Source organism: Lutra lutra, chromosome 13 (assembly GCF_902655055.1).
Source record: "Lutra lutra chromosome 13, mLutLut1.2, whole genome shotgun sequence".
NCBI lineage: Eukaryota > Metazoa > Chordata > Mammalia > Carnivora > Mustelidae > Lutra > Lutra lutra.
In genome coordinates, this window is record NC_062290.1 from 89,503,082 (window position 1) to 89,526,310 (window position 23,229).

The window sequence follows — 23,229 nt, forward strand, 5'->3', positions numbered from 1 at the left end:
CACTGAGCCACCCAGGCACCCTTAACTTGCAATTTCTAACAGCACATAAAGTTGAGCATCTTTTCCCATGTTTATTTGCTATCTGTATCTTTTCTGTGATGTGTCTGTTAAGGTCTTTGGCCCATTAAAAAAAAAATCAGATTGTTTCTAATTTAGTTTTGTAAAAGAACTTTGTCATAGTAGTATCTTAAAAATAATGATTCTCTCAGAGCAAAACTTGCCTTGCTGTCATGACCTAGCAGTGTGAAATTCCTGTGCTAGAGGTGGAACACTGTCCCTAATATAAATGCATCAAAGGAAGTAGGATGGTTTCTCTTGCTTCCACTGAGGCCCTGGACAAGGGTTTGCTTCCTGGTCGTGCCAAATTGCTGCTCGTTCATTTCCTTAAAGAGGCAGAACTGAACATCTCTCTCTCCAAACGGACTTCTGTGACCTACGTGAAACTTCCCAAAAGAACGTGTCAGGGGCCAAGGGGCAGGGGGATGGTGGCACTTTGCAGCCCCACTCTTGAGATGGAAAGCGCCCCGAGAGGAGAGCAAGGTCCCCCGCCCTTGAGAGAGGACCATGTCCCCTCTCCGCCTTTGTTCAGAACTCTTCCAGAGCCCTCGAGCTAGTCATGCCTCCTTTCTGGGCTCCCGTCTCCCCAGAGCCCTCGAGCTAGTCATGCCTCCTTTCTGGGCTCCCGTCTCCTGCATTTATAAAACCAGGACGCTGGAGCCAGGCTCAGAATTGACAAACACTTTCTTGTCAAAATACCCCCTTCCTGAGCCCATGGCCAACAAGGCTAATCACCCAGGGTTCCTCAGACTCTCTTAACACAGTGTTCCAGGCAGCTACTAGCAGATGTTCAGAAGAGTCAGCCCTGGTCTGTGTGCTCCCCAAAGCCCCTTGCGACGTCTGTGCGGGCCGCCTGGGCGAGGAGGGACGCACACACTCACCCATGCTCAGCAGGAACATGGATGCTGTCCTGCCAGGAGGCGGTTCAGTGGTTCAGTGGTTAGAAGCTCTGGTGCTGAAGTCTGGTGCATGGGGTGGGGCTGGGGGTGAGTCCCTGATTCATCCTCCATGAATAGGCTGTGTGACTTTAAAGAAGTTAATAGTCCTCTCAGATCCTGTTTCTTCATCTGCATGATGGGTCAGTGATGGGGATCTGTTTGCTGGGGTTGCAGGTGTGAGGATTCTGCAATGTCCTGTGTGTGAAGTAGCCGGCACACAGGGGTCTCCATGGAGGGCCGCTGGGGGAGCTCCTTCCAGAATCATGATAACTAGTATGGTGTCCGGGCATGGCTCTGGTAGTCAAGCAAAAGCTTTGTGGCTGGGCCAAGCCTCTGGCTGGGGTCGTGGGTGGGGGAGTCATTGGTCTTCCCCTCACCAGCCACTCCCCAGCTCTCTGCATGTCTGCAGCTTCCAGATGAAAGGGACTCGCCATACAGAAGGAATGGGCCATGCAACCAGGCCACACAGAGAGGGCTAGGTGCAGGGCCAAGGCTCCCACCACTCAATCTTTGGGGTTACCCGGCACCCCGGGGAGGATCTCAACACCGCACAGACCGGTGACTGGGCTTGCTTGGGGCCAGAGCCTCACAGAGTCCCTGGGCCTGAAAGTTCTGGAACTCCCACCTCCACCTCCCACCCTGGAGTAATGGACGGGGCACCTGTAAACGGCCTCCCGTCCACAGGTTTCTGGCTAAGGAGGAGGGAGGGGAGGCCACCAATGGAAGGAAAGGCAAGGGGACAGAGCTCAGTGACCAGAACCTGCCACCAGCTCTCATAGCAGGAGAAACCACCTTGGTGGAGAGATAAGACGCTGAAATGGCAGATGCTGTAGAACCGGCTTCTCTCCAAGTCCACGGTCACTTTGCTCAGGCTCTACTTGGCCAGTTTGCTTTGATGGTTTGGTTTTTACACCTGGAAGCAGTGTTGGTTTGTCCTGGCCGGTGGCCTGACCTTCACCGGCCCCCAGGCCCACTCAGCATGTCTTACCAGGGGATGGGGGGTAGGGTGGGGGGTGTCTCACCACAGGAGGGTGAAGTAGGGGCTGGGATGAAGTAGGGGCTGGGAGCTGGGTTAGGAGCCTCCAGTTTGCTGGCACCTCCCCCTTCCTGCACCACTCTGCTCTTCTCCTGGCCCCGCATTCTGGTTGGGGAGGTGTGGGGTGGGGGACGGGGAGCCCCCCAGCCCAGAACTTTTAACATGAGACTTGGCTGGAAAATTAAAACAGACAGGCTTCCAACGCCGGGACATTCACCAAAGCCATTACAGAGCCTATTACCTTCAGCTTGGGAACTTTTTTTAAAGTGGTTTTTCTCCAAAACCCAGAATTTCTGATGCCCCAGGTTAACAAGCCCCCCCAAGTGAATTTAGAGGGTATTAACAGGAAAGTTCAGGACAGAACTCTTCCGTGGTGTGAGCAGCTCAGAAAACAACAACAACAACAAAACAACTATTCTCCTCGTTTAAGGGCAAGCGTGGTACTTTGATGTGGGTCCGTTTTCTTATAAAGTCTCCTCTGAGGGGCGGGGGGTATGCTAAAATTTAACCTGGAGCCAGCAAATTACTTGCAATTTGCAAGCACACATGCTTACCCCTAGAGGCTAAAGGCATAGTGTGTGTATGCATGTATGTATGCATGTATGAAGTGGAGAGAAACTCATGACCACTCTGACCGCTTTAGCCCACTCAGATGGAGATCCTTTAATCCAGAATCTGGAGTTTCTAAAGATCATAACTTCCTTTCAAAAGCAAAAGTAGGGGCGCGTGGGTGGCTCAGTGGGTTAAAACCTCTGCCTTGGGCTCAGGTCACGATCCCTGGGTCTTGGGATCCAACCCCACATGGGGCTCTCTGCTCAGCAGGGAGCCTGCTTCCCCCCCTTCCTCTGCCTGCCTCTCTGCCTACTTGTGATCTCTGTCAAATAAATAAATAAAATCTTAAAAAAAAAAGCAAAAGTATGTCGTGTCATACACCCTTGAATAATAATAATAATAATAATAAAAGGAAGTTCCAAAGCAGAGCGGTTCCCATGGTTCCCAGAGCAAGAGTGGGCCTGGAGTGCACCCTTCCGTTCCCGGGGCAAATTCTGAATGAGGGGCTGTCTTGGAACCTTGCCAGGAGAAAGAATCCATCCACATTGCTGGGGAGTCCCCAGAAGCCTCGCGGCCTCTAGGTGCGTGGGTAGAAGGACCTCAGTGAAAGGATCTGGGGCGCAGCTGAGGAAAGGTTCTCTAGGGAGGGGGGCGGGGTCTGGGGGGAGGGCGCTCACCCGGTAAGGGACTGTGTTGCCACCGATTTTAGGTGACTTTGGGCTCCGAGTGTGTGCGTTAGGAGTTGAGGAGGGGGCGAAACCCGGTGCGGATCTGCCTGGGGGTGGGGGGTAATGATGGAGTCCAACCGCCCAATTGAAGGCCAGCCCTGTTGCCTTCTCGCTGGGTGACGTGGGGCGAGTGACCGCTCCAGCCTCAGTCTCCCCAACTGTGAAACGGGCGGGCGATGGCAGCAGCGTCTCGTCTCCTAGGGCCATCGGGCGCGGAGATGCGCTGCGCCCTCGCCGCGCCCAGCCCAGCGCTTGGCTCGCCGTGCGCGCGGGGCCAGCGGGCGATGCTTGTCGCCAACTGGGAAGGGGATGGGGGGGTGGATTTCCGTGAACTTGGCTTCCCGGGACGGGCAAAGGCAGTCAGGGTTCCAAGCCGGGACCTAGCGGAGGCTGGGGGGGGCGGAGGTGGGAGGGAGGTGTGGGAGCCGGAGGGCAGAGGGGCGGCTGCAAGGGGAGGCGGAGGGCGGGCGCCGCGCCCCGGCCCCCGCGCGCCCCGCGCCCACCCCTCCCGCGCGGGCGGCCGCCTCGCACTCCCACTGAGCAGCTTGGCGGCGGCGGGCGCGGGCCGCGCGGGGCTGGGCGCGCCGATCTATTAACGTCTGTGTGTCTGGGCCGCGGGTCTGCGGCGAGGCAGGCGCCAGGGGCTCGCCTGGAACCAGATGTGCCGCGGCGCCGCTCTGGCCGCCACCGGCGCGGCGGGCTCGCACGCACGGGCTGGCGCGCACATGGCCGGGCGGGGCGGGCGGCGGCTGGCGAGCCGGGCCGGGCACCCCCCTTGCTTTCGGGTCGACCCGCGACCCGCGGGTGCGCACCGGCGACCCCGGGCCCCACCCGGCAGCCGAGAGCCGACGCGCCCCGCCGGGCGGGGAAAGCGACCCCCGGGGACGCAGGGCTTCCCCGGGTGGGGTCCGCCCAGCCCGCTGGCCCGATCCCCAGGAGGGAGTGATGGCTTCTCGGAAAGCCCAGTCCCCCCGCCCCACTCCGCTAGGACCGGGGACTCTTCCCGCCCCCACCCCCAAGTTTGTTTTCTTAAGTTGGTGTGTAAGATTTTTTAAAGTTCTGAGTCAGAGCTTCCCCTAAGATGAGGAGTTTGGGCCATACTGAGAAAGGCCAGAGTAGGGGGGAGGGGAGCAGGAAATGGGGCGAAGGAAATGTAAGGGTTGGCGACTTTTAAACACGTGGATTCGCCAGGGGCCTTTTTCACCCACCGGGGTAAACAAAGATTTCTTTGAGGCCCGGAGCAGCTTGGCACCCTGTCTGGGTCAACCGTAGGGTGGTCTTCAGCCCAGGCTGTGAGTCAGGCCCTTGCCCCTCCCCCACCTCCGAGGCAGCTTGGGGTGCCCTGCTCTTCCGGACCACCTCCTTACCCCCCTCCCATCCCCTACCCCCTGCTCCGCCGGCCTCCGCTGGAGTCCTTTGGTGAGCAAGGGAGCTGAGCTGTCGGTCACACCCACCCCGCACTGGCTTCCAGGCTCTCCGGAGCCAGGGCATCCAATGCTCCCAGCAGGAGAGGACCCCTCCCAGCAGCAGGGTTGAGGAAGATGGGGGTTGGGGGTGGGAAGACGGAGGCCACACTGAGAGCAGAGAGGAAGCACGGAACACGGTGGCGGTGTCCGTCTGAGCCGGCCGAGTCCCGCTGCAGAAGAGGCGGCCTCACCCAGGGCCTTGGGGTCTAGGGTGGTCTGCTTGGTTTGCAATCCTTCTCGGACTTGTGGGAAGAGTACTTCATAGAAAACCTTTGAAGATATGTGGAAAGAGTGGATGTTCCTGGCTTTGCAGGCTTCCTTGTTCTGGAAGTGGGGAGCTGGGATGCTGAGTAGGGGAAGGGAGAGTCAGCCACATACACATGAACCCTGAGAGGCGATACCCTTTAGGTGTCTGTGGGGTGGGGACTCCTGCACCATCTCCAGGGGCTCTGGATGGCGTGGGGTGGGGGGTGACACCTAGAGGGCCAAAGCTCTGGCCATTGGCCAGTGCTGCAGGGGCTGCTCCCTCATCCTGTTGGAACACATCCATGGCTCATGAAGAAACCGGGGCCCAGAGAGGAGCAGTGATGAGCTCAAGGTCACAGAGCTGGGAGGTGGGATGCCAACCCCGGCTGTTGGACTCCAGACGTCAAACTTTGGGCTCTGGATCAAATCTCCTTTGCATTTGGAGGCTCAAGGAACAAAGTGGTCCCCAAATTTTAGGAAGGGAGGATGCTGGACCCCATTGGAGAGGACATCGGGATAACCAGCTGCCTGCCCCTCCAGTCCAGTCACACCATCCCTCGCCTTTCAGGGCAGACAGACGAGGCTGCAGCCCCCCCTACCCACTTCCCCTACGAGAAGAATGATGCCCCTGTTCCTTTGACCTTGAGTGCAGGCAAAGCTAGGTTGAAGCCTTTCCCTTTGGAAAAGGGATTTCTCTGAGTCATGCTCCTCCCCTAAATTTAGGGAAACATAAATAAATTAAGTTTCTACAGATAGTAGGGTCAGGAAAGTAGGAAATCTTGTAATACATATCCCAATCTGTAGTGCATAAAAGTCTTCCACATATTTGGGTGGGCACAGAATTGGGATTACCTCCCCTGGAACCCAAATTCCATTCATACATTCATGCATTCATGCCTTCAGCTGGTCATATATTTTTTCTTTCAGTATTTATTGAGCACCTACTGTGTGCCAGGTGCTGAGACTAAAGAGACAAGTTCAGTCAGTGACTGGCAGGGCTTCCTGCTGGATCCAGCCCAGCTTCTCTGGAAGCATCCATGAAGGACAGACTCCTGGGATAGCTTCAGGGCAGCCCCTGTTCTGTGTGTGGGTGTGTGTGTGAGCGTGTGTGTGCACTGGTTCCAGGGAAAAGTTGTCTTACAACTATTGAGAGTGTGCCTCTCAGTAACCAAAGTCTCCATGCCACAGATACAAACATGAGGTTCAGAGAGGTTAAGCAACTTGCCAAAAGGTTGCACAGCCACTACATACAAGTCTGGGACTCAAACCTAGATCCACCTGACTCCAAATAAACACACTAATGGCTAACATGATTTAGCACTTAACGAGGTCCCAGGCACTGTTTTAAGAATTTTATATACATTAATAGGAGCGCCTGGGTGGCTCAGTGGGTTAAAGCCTCTGCCTTCGGCTCAGGTCGTGATCTCAGGGTCCTGGGATCGAGCCCCGCATCAGGCTCTCCGCTCAGTGGGGAGCCTGCTTCCTCTTCTCTCTCTGCCTGCCTCTCTGCCTACCTGTGATCTCTGTCTGTCAAATAAATAAATAAAATCTTAAAAAAAAAAGAATTTTATATACATTAACTCACTTAGTCCTCATCCCAGCTTTGTGAGGGATATATTATTTTCTCCATTTGCTAGATGGGAAACTGAAGCACAGAAAGGTTGTAACTTACTTAGGGTCACACAGCAGTGAAGCTGGGGTTTGAACCCAGGCAGGCTGATTCCAAAGTCTGGCTCTTAGCCAGTGTGCTGGGAGAACTGGCCTTCACAGTTGTGTGGGGAGTCTGTTCTGGCTGACTAGGTGGCCAGAAAGCGCCGGAAGGTCCTGACAGAGAGGAGGCTCCTGTTGTGAGAACTTCCCCTGAAGTAGGCGGGGTTTGGAAATCCAGGGGAAGGACAAAGAGATGAGCCATTTCCACATCATTTACAATAGAGAAAAACTGTAAAGAACCTAAATGTCCCACAGCAGTTTTGGTGTCCCCACTAGGTGACGTGAGGCACAGATGGATGGATCCTGTCGAAGAGGGAGGAGATTAAGTGAGTATCAAGCAACAAGCTCAGCCCTGGGCTGTGCCACTTCCAGCAAAAGGCACTTTACCTGCCTTATCTCGCTGAATCTGCCCCCATGAAATTGTGAGGTAGAGGAACGCCTGGGTGGCTCAGTCGGTGAACTGTCTGCCTTCAGCTCAGGTCATGATCCTGGGGTCCTGGGATGGAGCCCCACATCAGTCTCCCTGCTCAACCGGGAGCCTACTTCTCCCTCTGCCCCACCCCCCGCCCCGCTTGTGTTCTCACTCTATCTCAGTATCAAATAAAATAAATACAATCTTTTAAAAAATCGTAAGTTCGTAATAGTCACCAGCATAATAGTGAAGTGACTCAAGTGCTTCCTAGATGCCAGGCATTGCCTAAGCACTTTAGGTACTGCTGTCCCCATTTATAGTTGAGGAAACCAGACTCAGAGAGGTGAAGCCGCTTGTCCACAGGGCTCATGTAGCTGGTGCAACGTGAAGCCAGAAATTAAATGCAGCTATTTCCAGAAAGCAGCTATGGCCTAAAGGGTTGCTCACTGCATAACTAGAGGGGGCACCAGCTACAGTACAATCTGTGGGGATGGTGCCCTTGGAGTTGTGCAGTGCACAACCTGTGCGACCATACATGCTGTCCCCAGGTATGTCTGATCTTAAAATCCTGCCCTTTTCATCAATGTCCCATCCAAAAAAGAAAATTATTTTCATGCACACTCTAAGTGGACTCACGTGCAAGCTGGATACATGTGGAGATGGGCTAAAAAGTTCACAAAATAAAAATTAAACAGATATGTCGACATGGTGGGATTGAGGGATGATTTTTCTCCTCTCAAATGTCCTTTAATGCTGGTCCTTATTGTGGTTGTTCCCTCTCCATTAAAAGAAGAAGACGAATGGACGCCTGAGCGGCTCAGCCAGTTAAGTGGCTGCCTTCAGCTCAGGTCCTGGGATTGAGTCCCGCTCAGTGGGGAGCCTGCTTCTCCCTCTCCCTCTGCTTGTGTTCTAACTCTGTGTCAAATAAATAAATAAAACCTTTTTTTAAAAAAAGAGAGAGAGAAGAAAACCTGGAAATCTAGAGCAGCTCCATCTGATATGACTTTCTGTAATGGTGACTAATCCCTGTCTGTGCTGTCCGGTGTAGGAGCCACTAGCCACGTGTCACTACTAAACCCTTGAAATGTGGCTAGGCGGACCAAGGAACGGGATTTATAGGTCACCCTTCGAATCCATGCAAATTTAGAGTAGCCGCTACCACATGGAACAGGGTAGAGCTAAAGCAGGAATCAGTATTTTTCCTGTCCAGCTGTGTCATTCCTGCTTTGCTGTCCTGAAGCCCACTCCTGGATTGGAATCCCGTGGGATGGGATGGGAATGTCTGTCCTTCCTTCCTTCCTTTCTTTTTAAAGATTTTATTTATTTATTTGAGCAGGGGGTAGGGGCAGAGGGAGAGGGACAAGCAGACTCCCCACTGAGCAGGGAAACTGACTCAGGGCTCGATCCCAGGACCCTGAGCTGAAGGCAGACGTTTAACCGACGGAGCCTCCCAGACGCCCCTGGGAATGTCCATTTTTAATAAGCTTCCCAGAAGTTCTGAGGCGAACTGCCAGTGGACACCCCTGTGAGAAATTAGGAAGATCTGGTGCCGGTCCCACCACCGGGCACCCCAGGGGAGACGAGAGGGGCCGGCAGGTTCCCAGAGTCATGCGTGAAAAAGGCATCGGAAGAACTGCCTTCCAGTGTCAGCAGCCCTTCTGGAGAAGAGCCCCCAGACAACGGGGTGGGGGGACCCACAGGGAGATGGATTACGGCTCACCATAGCAGAGGACTTTCTAGAGTCAGGGTTGGTGTGAGCAGGAACACGCTAGTGGTGTCACAGATGGCTCTAGGCCCGGGTTCTGAGTGTGCCCGCTGCTGGTGGGACCAGTGGGTGCTGGGGTGCAGACAGGCTGACACATGGCAGGGGATTGTCAGCCTCGAGGGCACCAGGGCCCGTGAGGGGGAGCGAGTATGGGCAGAGGGATCAGCTTTGTTCCAGTCAGAATCCAGGAGGCCCTCGGGGCTCTACAGCAGGAGAGAAAAGCCACCTGGGCCCTTAGTAGCAACTTCACCCCCGTCTAGAAATGGTTAACCAGAGCTGCTTTCCTCCAGAGACCAACGGTGGCTTTGGGGACAGACAGCCTGGCTGTGTGACCTGGGTCAGTTACTTCACCTCTCTGAACCTCAGTGTCCCCCACTGTCCCCCACTGAGAACAAGGCTTAATGACGGTGCCTTCCCCATTTCAGAAGGCAGGACTTTCTAACCCAGTGCCAGGCACGTAATAAAGCTGAGTAAATGGAAGCCAAATAGGGGGGGAAAAAAAAGAAAAGAAAGGAAAGGAAAGGGCGGGGGAGGAGTCCTCTGTCCTCACCCACAGGCCGTGCTGTGGTGAGGAGACAGACTTGAACACTCCAGAAGGCCCTGGGAGCTCCTCAGAGCCGAGCCTCAAACACATTTTCCAGCGTGGCTGGAACTCACAAGCGGGTCATGAAAACCCTCCAGCGACACTTTAAAGGTCAGCCTCTCGGGGAGCGCAGCGTGGTCCCAAAGCCAGGGTTCCGTGAGCCCCTGAGGAGGGGCCCATAGCCTTGGCCTCAGCCTTGGCTGCTGGCTGTGGGGATGGGGCCCCTGGGGACCCCCAGAGGGACAGGTTCTTCTGGGGCCAAAGAAATCTGACTTTCCATGAAGCTGACTGTGCAGGGCGGGGTCCGCGGACAGGATTCAGCGAGTCTATGAATCACCCCGAGTTCCACGTGAAATTGTGCGTGCACCTGTGTTTTTCTGGGGGAAGAGCCCACAGAATTCCTCAGATTCCACAAGGGGTTCACCGGCGAAAGAGGGGAAGGACCAGTGAGCCAGGACCTGGGTTTCGGCTGGGAAGGACACTAGTGCGGGGAACGGTTGTCTGTGTAAAGTCCCACCGTGTTTAGCCCGTTCTCAGGAAAGCCCCGACGGTTCTGTCCTCTCTGTGCCACTCTGACGGGGAGGAATAGTCACCCCATTGCACAGACGGTGGAACTGAGGACCCGAGGGGGAGGGGGAGGGAATCATTTGCTCTCTGGGTGGGCTGCTGGTTGCCTGTCCCCCGCTGCCCCCAGGCATGCCCAATTGCTGGGTCAGGGCTCAGCTCCTAAGTCCCCCACCCCCACCCCAACCCCAACCCCGGCCCAGAGGGAGCAGAGAGGAGGCAAACGTGTATCCTCAGGGTGGGACTGTGGTGGGTAGAACTTGGGATCCCACCGCCTTTCTGGGAGCCCTTAGCCAGGTCAGTGCCCCCCACCCCGTGCCTCTTTCCCAATCTGCAAAAAAGGTCTGAGTCCTTGAGAAGACAAACGTCACGGGCTTGAACCCCAGAGCCTCTGCTGGTCGGCTGCAGAACCAAGCTACTGGGAGTGAGAACATCTCGCTTCCGAGCCATGAGCGCCCACCCTGACTCCCAGCAGGTGCTGACTCCAGGCCTCGAGAGGCCCTCGGGCTCCTCACTGGGAGGCAAAACCCCACGCTGGGCCCGGAGCAGCGACTTCACCCTGGCCTGGAAATGGTTAACGAGGGCAGCTTTCCTCCAAATACCAACTCCTTATTAAAATGTAGGTCTTACAATAAATTTGGCATTTGGCCACCAACCTTAGATTCAAACCAGACGGACAGAGGCTAACCTCCTTCTCAGACCCAATTCTGAACCGAGGGCTGCTGTTTTCCCTCCTGAATGACTCCCCGGCTCCCATCCCCCCTGGGGCCCTACTTTAACCAGGTGCCCCCACTTTCTGGAGGTGGTTTTGGGGTCTGGGGAGTGGAGAAGTCTGGCCAACACAGATGTGGCCAGAGGAGCCTGGAAATTTGAACACTTGGGCTCTTGGGCTGCTGAAGCCAGAGGTGGTCAGGCCCTGGAACCCAGAAGCCTTGGGGGAGGCATGAGAGGAGGTTCTGGAAACCCAGAGCCTTTGAGCTGGCCTTGACCTCATGGCCTTTTTCTCTGCCTGAGAATAGGACACAGATAGTCTCTGCCCAGTAGCTTTGTCTCTGCTCCCCTCATTGGGCCCAATGACCCCATTTTTCAAAGGCTTCTCCTAGAGTCCCCTCACCCCAGTTCAGGGGGGCTCCTTTCCTTATCATTCTCTGCCAATCCCAGAGGCTCTCTCTGCTCCCCCCGCTTTTTCCTGTACTTCTTTTTACAGAACAATTTATTGAGATGTAATTCACATACCATTTGAAGTGTGCACTTCAGTGATTTTTAATATATTCGATTGTGCGACCATCACCACGATTTTAGAGCCTTTCCATCAGCCCCCCAAAAACCCCTGTGCCCCTTAGTCATCCTCCTTCCCTCCCCACCCCGACCCTCCCCACCTCCAGGCCTTAGCAACCACTGAGATCTCTCTGTAGGTTTACTTTTTCTGGACATTTATCTTTTTCTTCCTTCCTTCCTTCCTTCCTTCCTTCCTTTCTTTCTTTCTTTCTTTCTTTCTTTTTTTTTTTTTTTTGAGGTTTTATTTATTTATTTGACAGAGAGAGTGATCACAAGTAGGCAGAGCAGCAGGCAGAGGGAGAGGGAAGGGAGAAGCAGGCTCCTCGCCGAGCAGTGAGCCCAAACTGGTGCTCGATTCCAGGGCCCTCGGGATCATGACCTGAGCCAAAGGCAGACGTTTAACCGACTGAGCCACCCAGGCACCCCTGGACATTTCTTAAAATTAGAATCATCCATTATGCAGCCTTTCATGGATGGCACAGACTTCTTCCACTACTCAGCATAATATTTTTAAAACATAAGTAATGTTTTTAAGGGTTTGTCCGTGTCGTAGCATGAATCAGCGCTTAATTCCTTTTTACAGTCAAAAGACATTCCCTTGTGTGGACAGACCACGGTTGGTTTACCCATTCATCAGCTGATGGACATTTGGGTTTTTTCCAAGTTTGGGCTGTTATGAGTAACGGTCATTTGTATGCAAGCTTTTGTGCATCTCTGTGTCTCGCTCCTCTTGGGATATACCTATGAGTGGAATTGCTGGGTCAGATTGTCACTCTGCGTTTACCCTGTCGAAGACCTGTCAGATTCTTTTTCCGAGTGACTACACCATCTCTCATTCCCACCAGTGGTGCAGGAAGGTTCCCATTTCCCCAAACACTTGCCCACACTTGTTATCTGTCTTTCGATGCGAGCCATCTCCTGGGTGTGAAGTGGTGTCTCATTGTGGTGTCGATTTGCATTTTCCTGATGACTAACGGTGAACATCTTTCCGCATGCCCGTGGGTCATTTATTTATTTAGAAAAATGTCTATTCACATCCTTTGCTCATTTTTTTTTTTTTAAGATTTATTTTACTTGTTTGAGAGAGAGAAAGTGCACAGGCTAGGGGAGGGGCAGAGGGAGAGGAAGAGAATCTGGAGCAGACTCCAGGGCTGAGCGTGGAGCCCAACAAGGAGCTCGATCCCACGACCTTGAGATCGTGATCTGAGCCGAAATCAGGAGTCAGACGCTTAACTGACTGAGCCACCCGGGATGCCCCGATTCTTTGCTCAATTTTAATTGGATGATTTGTCTTTTTATTGTTGAGTTTAAGCGTTCTTAAGATCTTCTAAATACAAACCCCTTACGGAACATATGATTCTTTTCACTTCCTTGATGTTGTTGACCAAAGTTTGAATTTTGATGAAGTCCGCGACATCTTGCTTTCTTTAATTGCGCGTCCTTTGGGTGTCACATCTAAGTAACCAATGTCTGGCCTTTCGGAGGGGAAGGCAAACTGGCTTTGGGTGTTGGGACTTCCCATTGTTTTCTGGAATGAGACATTCCTTCATTTATCTAGTCACCCATTCAGAAATATTTCTGAAACCAAACTTCTTGCCCAGTCCTGGGGATACAGAGGTGACAAGGCAAATCCAGTCCCTGCCTTCCTAGAGCTGAGTTAAATGGGAGAGACAAGCACAAAGTAGATAACCCAAAAGAGAAAACGACCTCATTACAGATGTGCGGGTGAGGGAGAGGGCCCAGGGGCCTATTAGGAGGATATCTGACCTGGCCTGGGGGCTGGGAACACTTCTCAGGGCAGGGAATTTAAGCTCAGACTAAAAACTACGTAAGCCTGTGTCAGGCAGAAATGGTGCAGTGCCCCAAGTAGGGGGAACAGCTTGGGCAAAGTCCCTGGGGTGTGTAGAAGCTCACATTGTCTGGAAAGGCAGACCCCGTTGGTGTCCAGGCCTCTCTACTGGGTTTTCTGAGGGGGTCCGGTCATCCTCAGGAAGGATACGCAGCACATCATGGCCTTTGTGCATGGAAGGGACAGGCTCCAGAGCCCAGAGAGACCTAGATGCATGGCAGCTGTACCTCTAGGACTCTGCTGAGGTTTCTAGGGGATCTTTGGGAGCCTCTCCCAGTCTCCTCCAGATTCCATGGTAAACCCAAGCCTGCTTCAGCCCCCTTGTCACTGGTCACTGGCCTGGGGGCAGGGAGGGGAGTCTGGGCATGAGATTCCCAGGCTGTTCACTCATTCATTTACTCAACACTCAAAAAATATTTGTGAAGTGTTTACCTTAAGCCAGGCCCTGTGATGGGTTCCAGAGGGACAAAAAAATAGTAAGTTCCAGGCCCTGTTGAACCCGTGACCCCACATTTACTCTACAGGGTGACACAGCTACAACAGGGGGTCTGGGATGGCTTCCTGAAGGAGGTGACATTCTGCTGAGACATGAAGGTGAGTCAGGGAAGGAGAGAGGAGGGGTTGCGAGCCCAGGAGCGGTTTACACAGGGGTCCAAGTGAGAGATGTGGATGTCCAATGTGAGTACCAACCTCAAGGAGGCCGCAAACCCAGGACAGCAGCCCTGAGCCCTCCCAAGGACCAGGCCCATCCGGTGGGTAGAGCCAGAAAGGCCCTCTAGAGAAAGGCTCCGTCCTTCTGTTGTGTTCACTATGTCCAGGGCTGGGCTGGGGGCTGGGGCTACCTCCTCTTTCCCTTTTCTCTGGCAACTGGCTACCGGGGATGTATCAAGAAAAGAACGGGCCAGGAGGGTGGGCTTTCTTTGCTGTGTGACCCTGGGTAGGTCCTGGCCCCTCTCTGGGCTTCTCCCTGTCTTCTCTCTAGGTCAGAGACAGCCCTGTCTTCCCCTCTTGAGACTGTGGGGGGCCTCCAGGGAGGTGATGCTAGGAAGTCTGCCTGTGTGATCTCCCCACAGGACCTGAGCCCCTCCTTTGTGTCTTAGGCCTGGTCACTCAGTGTCCGGGACCAAGGCCAGCTTGGCTGGACATGAAACCACCTCTTGCGTCCCTTGCTTGGGAGCCTGGCTGGAGTGGGGCTGGCCGCCTCGGGAAGGCCTCCAGAGACCATGCTTCTCCTCCTTCCTCCTGTCACTCCCTCCTTTCTTCCTTCTAACGTTGCTGGCCTGACTCAGGGCCGTGCCTGACCCTGGCCCTGCCCTAGAAGATCTCACAGGCTGGGCAGCCCGCACGCCTTTCCCTCCTTCATGCTACTCCAGGCCCTAGCTTGTATGCCTGGGAGCTCCAGCACGCACCCCACCCAGCTCCGGAACACCTCTGCGGACTTCAGTCCCCCTCCTCCTGGGTGTATCATCGACCCTAAGCCCCTGGAGAGACCCTCAGAAATGCCCGTGCATGGGACGCCTGGGTGGCTCAGTGGGTTAAGCGGCTGCCTTCGGCTCAGGTCCTGATCCCAGCGTCCTGGGATCGAGTCCCACATCGGGCTCCTTGCTCGGCAGGGAACCTGCTTCTCCCTCTGCCTCTGCCTGCCTCTCGGCCTACTTGTGATCTCTCTCTCTCTTTCTCTCTCTCTCTGACAAATAAAATCTTTCAAAAAAAGAAAGAAAGAAAGAAAGAAAGAAAGAAAGAAAGAAAGAAAGAAAGAAAGAAATGCCCCTGCAGGAGAAACGGCTGCCCCACACCAAGGGGGACTAGGAGCCTGGGCTCTGTGCCCACCTGCAGGTTCAAATCCCAGCACCGGCCTTTTTTTTTTTTTTTTTTTAAGTTTTATTTATTATTAGACAGAGATCACAAGTAGGCAGAGAGAGAGAGGAGGAAGCAGGCTCCCTGCAGAGCAGAGAGCCCGATGCGGGGCTCGATCCCAGGACCCTGAGATCATGACCTGAGCTGAAGGCAGAGGCTTTAACCCACTGAGCCACACAGGCGCCCCAGCACCGGCGTTTCTTAGTCAGATATGGCTTTGGCACGTTCCTTAACCCTGGGAGCCTCAGTTTCCTTATCTGTAAAATCAGGCCAAGAGCCCCCGTGTAGGGTTAATGAGGAGTTCCTTGTTGTTCCCATTTTTCAGTTAGATGCCTGGGGCCAGGCGCGCGGGCGGGGGTGGGGGCAGCGGAGGTTGGGGGCGGGGGGGCGGGCGGCTCTTTCCTCCTTAACCACTGGCCAGTCCGGCCTTTCCCTTCTCCCTCAAGGAGGCGCGAGATTACCCTCAGCGCCTCCTAGTGGCGCTCCGTGGCAGCTCAGGGCAGTTTGCAGAATTTCTGCTGGCGCCCGACAAAGGAGAACCAGGGGTCCTTCCAAGGAACCCTCATCTCTTCCAGGAGACCTGGGAGTGGGGGCCAAAGCCTTTGCAGGCCCCTCCGGGCCCTCCACCTCCACTTCCTTCCTCAGACTTCCCTGGCTGTAAATATTTCTGCCGCTCCGAGCTCCTCTGACGAAGGCCCCGGTGTTAATTTGTTAAATCCACATCAAGGTCCTGGGGACCCGCTGTTTATTTTTGTGAACGTGTTGGCAGAGATCACATTGGAAGGGGGGAGAGGGGCTGCTTACTTGGTCAGAATAAATGCTAATTAATAAAAGTTATTTATTTGGGTTGGAGCTCGCCACAGCCCCGGGGTCAGGCGCAAACTGACTTTTTGAAACAAAAACAAACAGAGAGCGTCTCTCAACAGCTTGAGAAAGGCAGAAACGAAGAGGCAGGGTTTATTTGTCTTAGGAAGAATTTGCAGTTAATTCCCTCCAGACTGTTTAGACCCTTAAATTACACGGAATAAGAAAAACCCTGGGTGCAGGGGAGAGGAGCCAGGAACACTCGATCAGTTGGCCGAGAGCAGAGTTTTTAAATGTCTTTGGCCCGCATTCAGCCAAATAAATGGTACGTGTGAAATAATTTAATGGCAGAAAACTGTGCACAAGTCATTTTTTTTTTGTATCGTGATGTAATCGGGGACGAAGTAATTTGGTTTTAAGGGAGAGAGAGCGTGGCAGGCCTTCCCCCCAACCCCCATCCGAAGACGTGTGTCTCTCTCTCCCCCGATCCAGCCCTGTAATGGCAATGGCACCAGGGCAGCCCGTGTAAATGCAGGCAGGTTTGGGCTGAAGAAAAGTGGGACTTTCACTGAACAAAAGGAGATTTGGGGCACAGCCTGACTTGGAAAGAGCCAGGGCCCCAGCAATCGCTGGCTGGAGGCTTAGTGAGTATTTCTTTCTTTTCCAAGTGCTTGGAAGTCCCAGCGCGGAGCCCCCTCCCTGGGGGACACACGCGCCTGCCGCGATCAATATCTCAGAAGGGGACGTGGGAGCTTCAGGTCACAAATATCCAGCACATCCGCTGGGAAGCAGAGGGCCAGCGCGTGGGTTCGAGTCCTGGGCCACCTGCAGGAAGCTGCTTGAGGTGTCCTCAACCTCGGCGGCTTCTCAGCCTCTGCCTGCAGCGGGGACCAAAGGGCCTGGGGAGAAACACCTTTGACCTCTGGCATGAAGCTGCTTGCACAGAAGCAACAATGCTAAGGACAGTGACCGTTTATGGAGCAATTCCTCTGCTCTGGGCACCGCAACGAGTTAAACTCTGCTCCTCATAGGAACTTCATGGGACCTCAGGCAAGCCATTGTCGCTCACGGCTCCCAGAGGGGAGCTCTTCCTTTGGAACAAAGCGGTGCCGATGGACCGATGGACAGACATACTTACGTCTTCCCCCACCTCTCCCCGCCCGCCAGGCCAGGCTGGAGATCCAGGGGCATTTCCACACCAGTGAGGTGCCGTGACCCTGCAGGCCTCCTAGAGCCAGGACTGAGATGGCGACAGACCCCTGTGTCACCTTCCCTAGGAGCAAGGTGGGCGAGGGAAGAGACCCCCACTGCCGTGGCCGGCGGAGCCTTCTGACCAGCAGGAATTCCAACCCAGAGGGACACCCTTGGCCTCAGTTTCCCCGTGTGCGCAGTAGGGTAACACCTCCTAGGGCGGGGGCAGGGATTCGGTGGGTGGCAGCATGGGCGACGCTTGGCACCGCTCGTGGGCGGAACCAGCTTTTGCCGAGCCTTGCCCCATTGGCGCTGCCATGATGTGACCCCGGAGACAGCGGACCCCAGACCCGCGAGGAGACCAGCTGGGGTTGGTGTGGGAGGCCCGGGGTTGCCGGGGGGGGGCCCGGCGCTAAATGCCTTTGCGCGAGGGCTTCGGCTCCAAGTAACCACACAGTTTAACTGGTGAAAGAGCTGAATTTCTTCCGGCGCCCGCTTGGCGGGGCCAAGGCTGCAAAATGGTTTTCATTTAAACACCCTCCGTTTCGAATTGCTCAGAAACTTCTCGAAAAAGTCTCCTTTTTTGGCTGAAATGCCTCCTGCATTGGGTGTGTGCCCAAACAGCGTTGCCTGGAGAGGGGCGGAAATCGTCTCTGGGATGGCTGGTGTTCCAGAAACTTCTGTCCTGCTTTCGGGCTATTGATTGCCACCCGGTTTTCAGCTCGTGGGCCCTTGTTGTTTTTGGTTTAGCTTTCTTGCCGCTCCAGGGGACAGGGATGTGGGGCAGAGAGACATTCGCAGGCACCAGACATTCTCATCCATCTTCGCCTTTTCTTGGAGGAGAGGGGTGAGGAGAGAAGGCTGGAGCCCGGCCAGGGGACGAGGCGGCTCCCTTGGGGCCACTCGTGTTCCCGGCCACCCCCCGCCCCCACGTGTGACTCCTGCGTTTGCAATCGTCCTGAACGTCCTGCTAGACCAGCACCGTGAGCACGGTGAACGAGAGAATTCTTTGGTGTGCGGGCCTGTCCTCATCCTGTGTATCAGCGCCCAAGCCTCTACCCGGTCAACCCCCGTAGCACCTCCCACCCCCAGTCCTGACCATCAGAAATGTCTCCAGGGTGTCTGGGTGGCTCAGTGGGTTGAGCCTCAGCCTTCAGCTCAGGTCATGATCTCAAGGTCCTGGGATCGAGTCCTGCATCGGGCTCTCTGCTCTGCAGGGAGCCTGCTTCCTCTTCTCTCTCTGCCTGCCTCTCTGCCTACTTGTGATCTCTGTCTGTCAAATAAATAAATAAAATCTTAAAAAAAAAAAAAAAGAAAGAAAGAAAAAAGAAATGTCTCCAGACACTGTCAGGTGTCCCCTGGAGGCAAGATTGTCCTCCACTGAGAACTACCCATCCAAACCCAGCTGTAAGGTCATCTTTTCCCAGGCACTGCCCTGTGCAGGACCACCTTCGCCTCCCACAATCAGTATCCCTCAGTCTCATGGAAAGCTTCATCCTCAAATCCAATCCATTGGTTGCTCGAGAGTCAATAAATCCTGCTAACGTGGGAGCATCTTTGAAAACAGGGATCGAGTGGTATTCATTGTTGGGCCTGGAATATTCTAGAAGCTCGGGAGAGCAAATACCCAGCATTGTGCATGTTAAGGGAACATGTAACTGGGAAAGCAAAAATACAAGGTGTGGACTTAACTCCAAAAGGTTGACAGTATGTTCCGTGGTCCAAACTGAGCAAAACAGGCCTTCCCATGCACCACTGGTGGGAAGCCTTATGGGGGACTCTGGCCACCTTTAGCATTTTTCTCACTGGCCGAGCAATCCTACTTCTAGGAATCTGTCCCAGATATGCGCTGGCAAAAAATAGAAAATCATGTCTGCGTGTGGTTCTTCGTCTTTTAGTGGCAAAAGACTGGAAATGCGCCAGGTGCCTGTCAATAGGGCTCCAGGGGGATAAACCATGGAGCAGTCCCCCAGCCCAGTGCTTGGGGAGTGTGGATGATTTCTGTGCACTGCATGGAGGGATCCCTGGCTTCTCCTGCTAAGTGGGGAAAAGTGAGGTGTGGAGCTGTACGTGCTATACTACTTTTTGATAGAAGAGAGAAAATATTATACATATTTTATTATATTTGCAAAAAGCCATGCTGGAAGGATAAAACAAAAATTGCTTTAAAAAATAAGTTCCGGGCATCTGGGTGGCTCAGTCGGTTAAGCATCTGCCTTCGGCTTAGGTCATGATCCCGGGGTCCTGGGATCGAGTCCCGTGTCAGGCCCCCTGCTCAGCCAGGAGTCTGCTTCTCCCTCTGACCCTCCCCCGTGCTAGTGACCTCTCTCTCTCTCTTTCTTTCTCTCCCTCTCCCACTCTTGAATAAATAAATAAAATCTTAGAAAATAAAAATAAAAAATAAGTTCGCCAGGTGGAGGGAGAGAACATGAGAGAAAATAGAGTGTGGGGGAACAATCCACAGAAAGAGGGTTATGTTTGTTGTGCCAAGGCAGAATGATGTCTGGAATATTATCGAGGAACGGGCAAGTTGAAGCACCAGGGTGTTCAGCATGATGTCATGCTTGTAAATTTTTTAAAATGTACATTTGTCATCTCGTAAAGTGTGGGGGGTGGAGCTGGGGAGAGGGGAGTGTTTTGTTTTACTGCTGACCCATCTCTGGTATTTGAATCTGTTACTGTGACAAGCAGTGACATTACTTGGTTATTAAAATATACATTTTTAATAAAATCAGAGGCACAAGGAAGTGCTGAGTTTGGTGGTGTTGTGTGTGTAGGGGGGCGGTGAGTGTAGCAGGGGATCTTAAGTGGTCAGGAGGGCTCCCTGGAGGAGTGGGCAATGAACTGGGCCCTTGCGGAAAAACAGTCAAGTCCAGTTCCGCCCCTCAATAAAATGGAAATGTGGCCATAATGGCTATTCACCCCCTGGTCATTCCCACCTCTTGTGCGTTGCCTCTAATGCCTTCTCTCCCTCCCTCTGATCTGATTGGAAAATTCCTGCACATCCATCAAAACCCATTTCAAGCACCACCTCCTCTGAGGAGCCTTCCCTGATTGTCTCCCCATAGCTGGCCAGAGCTGAGTATCCTCCCGCACCCTGGTGTTCCCTTGGTCCCACATCACTGGGCCTCTTATTCTGGGGCCTACCTCCCTGTCTGCTCCAGCTCTTTCCAGTACCCGGCACAGCCCCTACCACACAGTAGCTGCTCAGTTAATATGTGTGGAAGGGATGAAGGAAGGTGTGAACTCCGGGGATCTGCTCCTGCTCTCGGGGCCGGACCGTCCATCCAGCAGTGGGGGAGACGCGAGGAGAGCACACAGTGCAAATTGCCAAGCTAATGCCCGAGTCGTGACCCCCTGGGTGGGCTGCCCACCCACCTGCTGACCCTTGGCCCCTCCGCAGGTGAATGTCCCAGCCCGGGGCGCGGCGCCGCCGCCAAGCGGAAGAAGAAGCAGCGGCGGAACCGCACCACGTTCAACAGCAGCCAGCTGCAGGCGCTGGAGCGCGTGTTCGAGCGCACGCACTACCCCGACGCCTTTGTGCGCGAGGAGCTGGCCCGGCGCGTCAACCTCAGCGAGGCGCGTGTGCAGGTGAGCAATGCGAACCTGGCGGGGGGACGGGTAGCCCACCGTGGGAGTGCGCAGCCACCTCTCCCTCGGGGCTCCGGAGCCTCTGTGGAGGGGAGGCCTTTAAGAGCAGGAGCATCCGAGGCTGGGAGGACTCAGGTTCAGATCCAAGCCCTGCCACTTACCAGCGGTGTGGCCTTGAGCAGGTTACTTAACCCCTCTGTGTTCAAGGTGCCTTCCTGGAAAGTGAGGACCACGTGGGTCTCTTTTATAGGGTTCTTAGGAGAATTAAAGGAGTTAACAGATTTGCCAAGCGCTTACTTAGAGCAGTGCCTGGCGTGAAAGGTTTTGATTTAAAAAAAAAAAAAAAAAGCCGCGTTAAAGTGTTAAGGGCCGCTCTGTGCCAGCTCTGGGCCCAGTGCTCAGCACGCCCCTCTCCAGTTACAACCTTGTAACAGTGAAGTGCTCGTGCCCTCGTTCCTCCGTGCGTTCCCTCGCCCTTTCTCCCACGCTCACTTACCCGGCGGTAGAGTCATCCCCGTTTTACAGATGAGGAAACAGAGGCCCAGACCGGGGAAGCTGCCAGCCCACAGCTGGTGGCAGAGCGGACACGCACTGCATCCAAAAGGACGTGGGTCCCCTTTGCCTCCTGCTGCACGCGGTTCAACACCCCTCCCCTGCCCCCCAGGTCTGGTTTCAGAACCGCCGGGCCAAGTTCCGCCGAAACGAGAGGGCCATGCTGGCCAACCGCTCCACCTCCCTGCTCAAGTCCTACAGCCAGGAGGCCGCCATCGAGCAGCCCGTGGCTCCCCGGCCCACCGCCCTGAGTCCCGATTATCTTTCCTGGACAGCCTCGTCCCCCTACAGGTGAGAGCAGGAACCCCCGTCCGGCCAGGAGGGGGCGGAGCCCTAGGAGTCCCCGCTCCCTCCCAGGATCCGCACAAGCTAGGATCCGTGCCCAGGCGCGGCTGAAGCCCGGGTCTGCGGAGTAGTGCGTGGGCCAGTGTGTGTGTGCTCATGAGTGTGGGTGTGTGTGCGAGAGTTGCATGATTGTGAGCACATGTGCACACGAGTGCTTGTGTGAGGCGCTCTGCTGGGGCCCTGGTCTTGTGCGAGGCGAGATCCAGCAGGTGGGCCCGTGGGGTCAGAATCCCTATGATGCCCATGGTGGCCAGCTCTCCCGCCCTGTCCTTACCTAGGGAGACCCACCCAGAGGCATCCTTCTGAACAGGTGTGTGTTCCCTCCTCCCCCATCCCGCTGTGCGCCTGGCCCTGCAGGGGTACTGAGGGTGAGCAGGACCCAGGGAGGCTGCTCCGTGTCCGGTGGGGTCTGTACTTGTTTCTGACTCCTCCCCAGAGCCTGCAGCCCCAGCCATGCCCGGCCCTGGGGGGGAGGGCTTCCCAGGAGAGTCAAGGGAGGAGGCGAGACAGAAGGACCAGAGGCTGGGGTCCAGGCCTGGCAGCCGGAAGTGGGCAGCCGGAAGTGGGCAGCCGGAAGTGGTCAGCCGGAAGTGGTCAGAGCCACATGTTCTTGTGCCTTCTGTCGCCCCCCAGCACGGTGCCACCCTACAGCCCTGGAGGCCCAGGCCCTGCGACCCAAGGAGTCAACATGGCCAACAGTATCGCCAGCCTCCGTCTCAAGGCCAAGGAGTTCAGCCTGCACCACAGCCAGGTGCCCACGGTGAACTGATGACCGGCCCCCCTGGACCCCACTGCTTCCCTGCTCTAACAGCCAAGAGGGCAGACATGAAAGTGACCTCCTGTCCGCTGTCTCCAGGGCAGGCTGATTGGGCTCTCCTGGCCCCTCTCTCCAGTCCAGACTGCTGGGCCCAAGAGGCTGCTGAGATGCTGGGAGCCCTTTGTCTACAGCCGTGGGAGACCTTGGCCCATGACCTTTGGAGGGGTTGGGCCAGAGATGGAGAAGGAGCCCACCAAGGACTACATTTATTTTGTGTATTAAAACCGAAAAGCTTTTTTCTTTAAGAAATAAAAACAAAACAAAACAAAAAAAACTTTAAGCCCCAAAAAGTTTGAGGGAAAGCGGATAAGGTCAGCAAAGCAATTGAGTGGATGGCCTTCTGGGGCCCTGCTCTGGCCTGCAGCCCTCATGAGGCCTGCCCTGGGTCCAGCTCAGACCACCCACCATCCCAAAGCCAGATGCCCTCATGTCTGAGCCTTCTCACGAATGAATCCATCATCCAGCAGAGCCCCATGGGTGGGGAGTCGGGTAGGAGGACAGAGGCCTGCCCTGGACCCCAATGGGCACCTAGGTGTTTGGGAGAAACCCTGCTGTGTGACTCTGGGCAGATCCTTCCCTGTCTGGGCAGAGAGTGTCCCCTCTGCCCTATGGTTGGGGGCAGAGTGGGTGACCATGGATCCCTGAGCTGGCCGGACTGTGGGTGGAGGGCAGATGCTGGAATTAAGTCTCTTATCTCTGGGCATGCAGAAGGTGTGGGACACTCCTGGGGCCTAGGTAAATGAACTGGGAAGTAGGGGTGCATAGTAGAGGTCCCGTGCAGCTTCAAAGGACAGAGGAGTGGTCCTAACAGCCAAGGACACTGGAAGACCTTATCCAAGTGCACCCACCTTTTTGCAGATGATGCCTGCGGGTGACAGAGGACACACA

At 54.9% G+C, this 23,229-nt stretch overlaps 1 protein-coding gene and 1 long non-coding RNA gene across 2 annotated transcripts in view; both read left to right on the forward strand.

The window, feature by feature from the left end:
- The window catches only part of PRRX2 (paired related homeobox 2), a 42,847-nt gene extending 20,253 nt beyond the window's left edge, over positions 1-22,594 (forward strand). Inside the window, exons 2-4 of the mRNA XM_047700714.1 lie at positions 20,440-20,627; positions 21,292-21,470; positions 22,158-22,594. Coding sequence (XP_047556670.1) covers positions 20,440-20,627; positions 21,292-21,470; positions 22,158-22,293 — 503 coding nt within the window. The 3' untranslated portion in view covers positions 22,294-22,594. The remainder of the gene's footprint in view (positions 1-20,439; positions 20,628-21,291; positions 21,471-22,157) is intronic.
- LOC125083804 (uncharacterized) lies at positions 3,078-14,689 on the forward strand. Its single transcript, XR_007122376.1, has 3 exons — positions 3,078-3,164; positions 7,010-7,059; positions 14,558-14,689. It is a non-coding gene; the product is annotated as an uncharacterized LOC125083804 (long non-coding RNA).
- Positions 22,595-23,229: the final 635 nt, after the last annotated feature.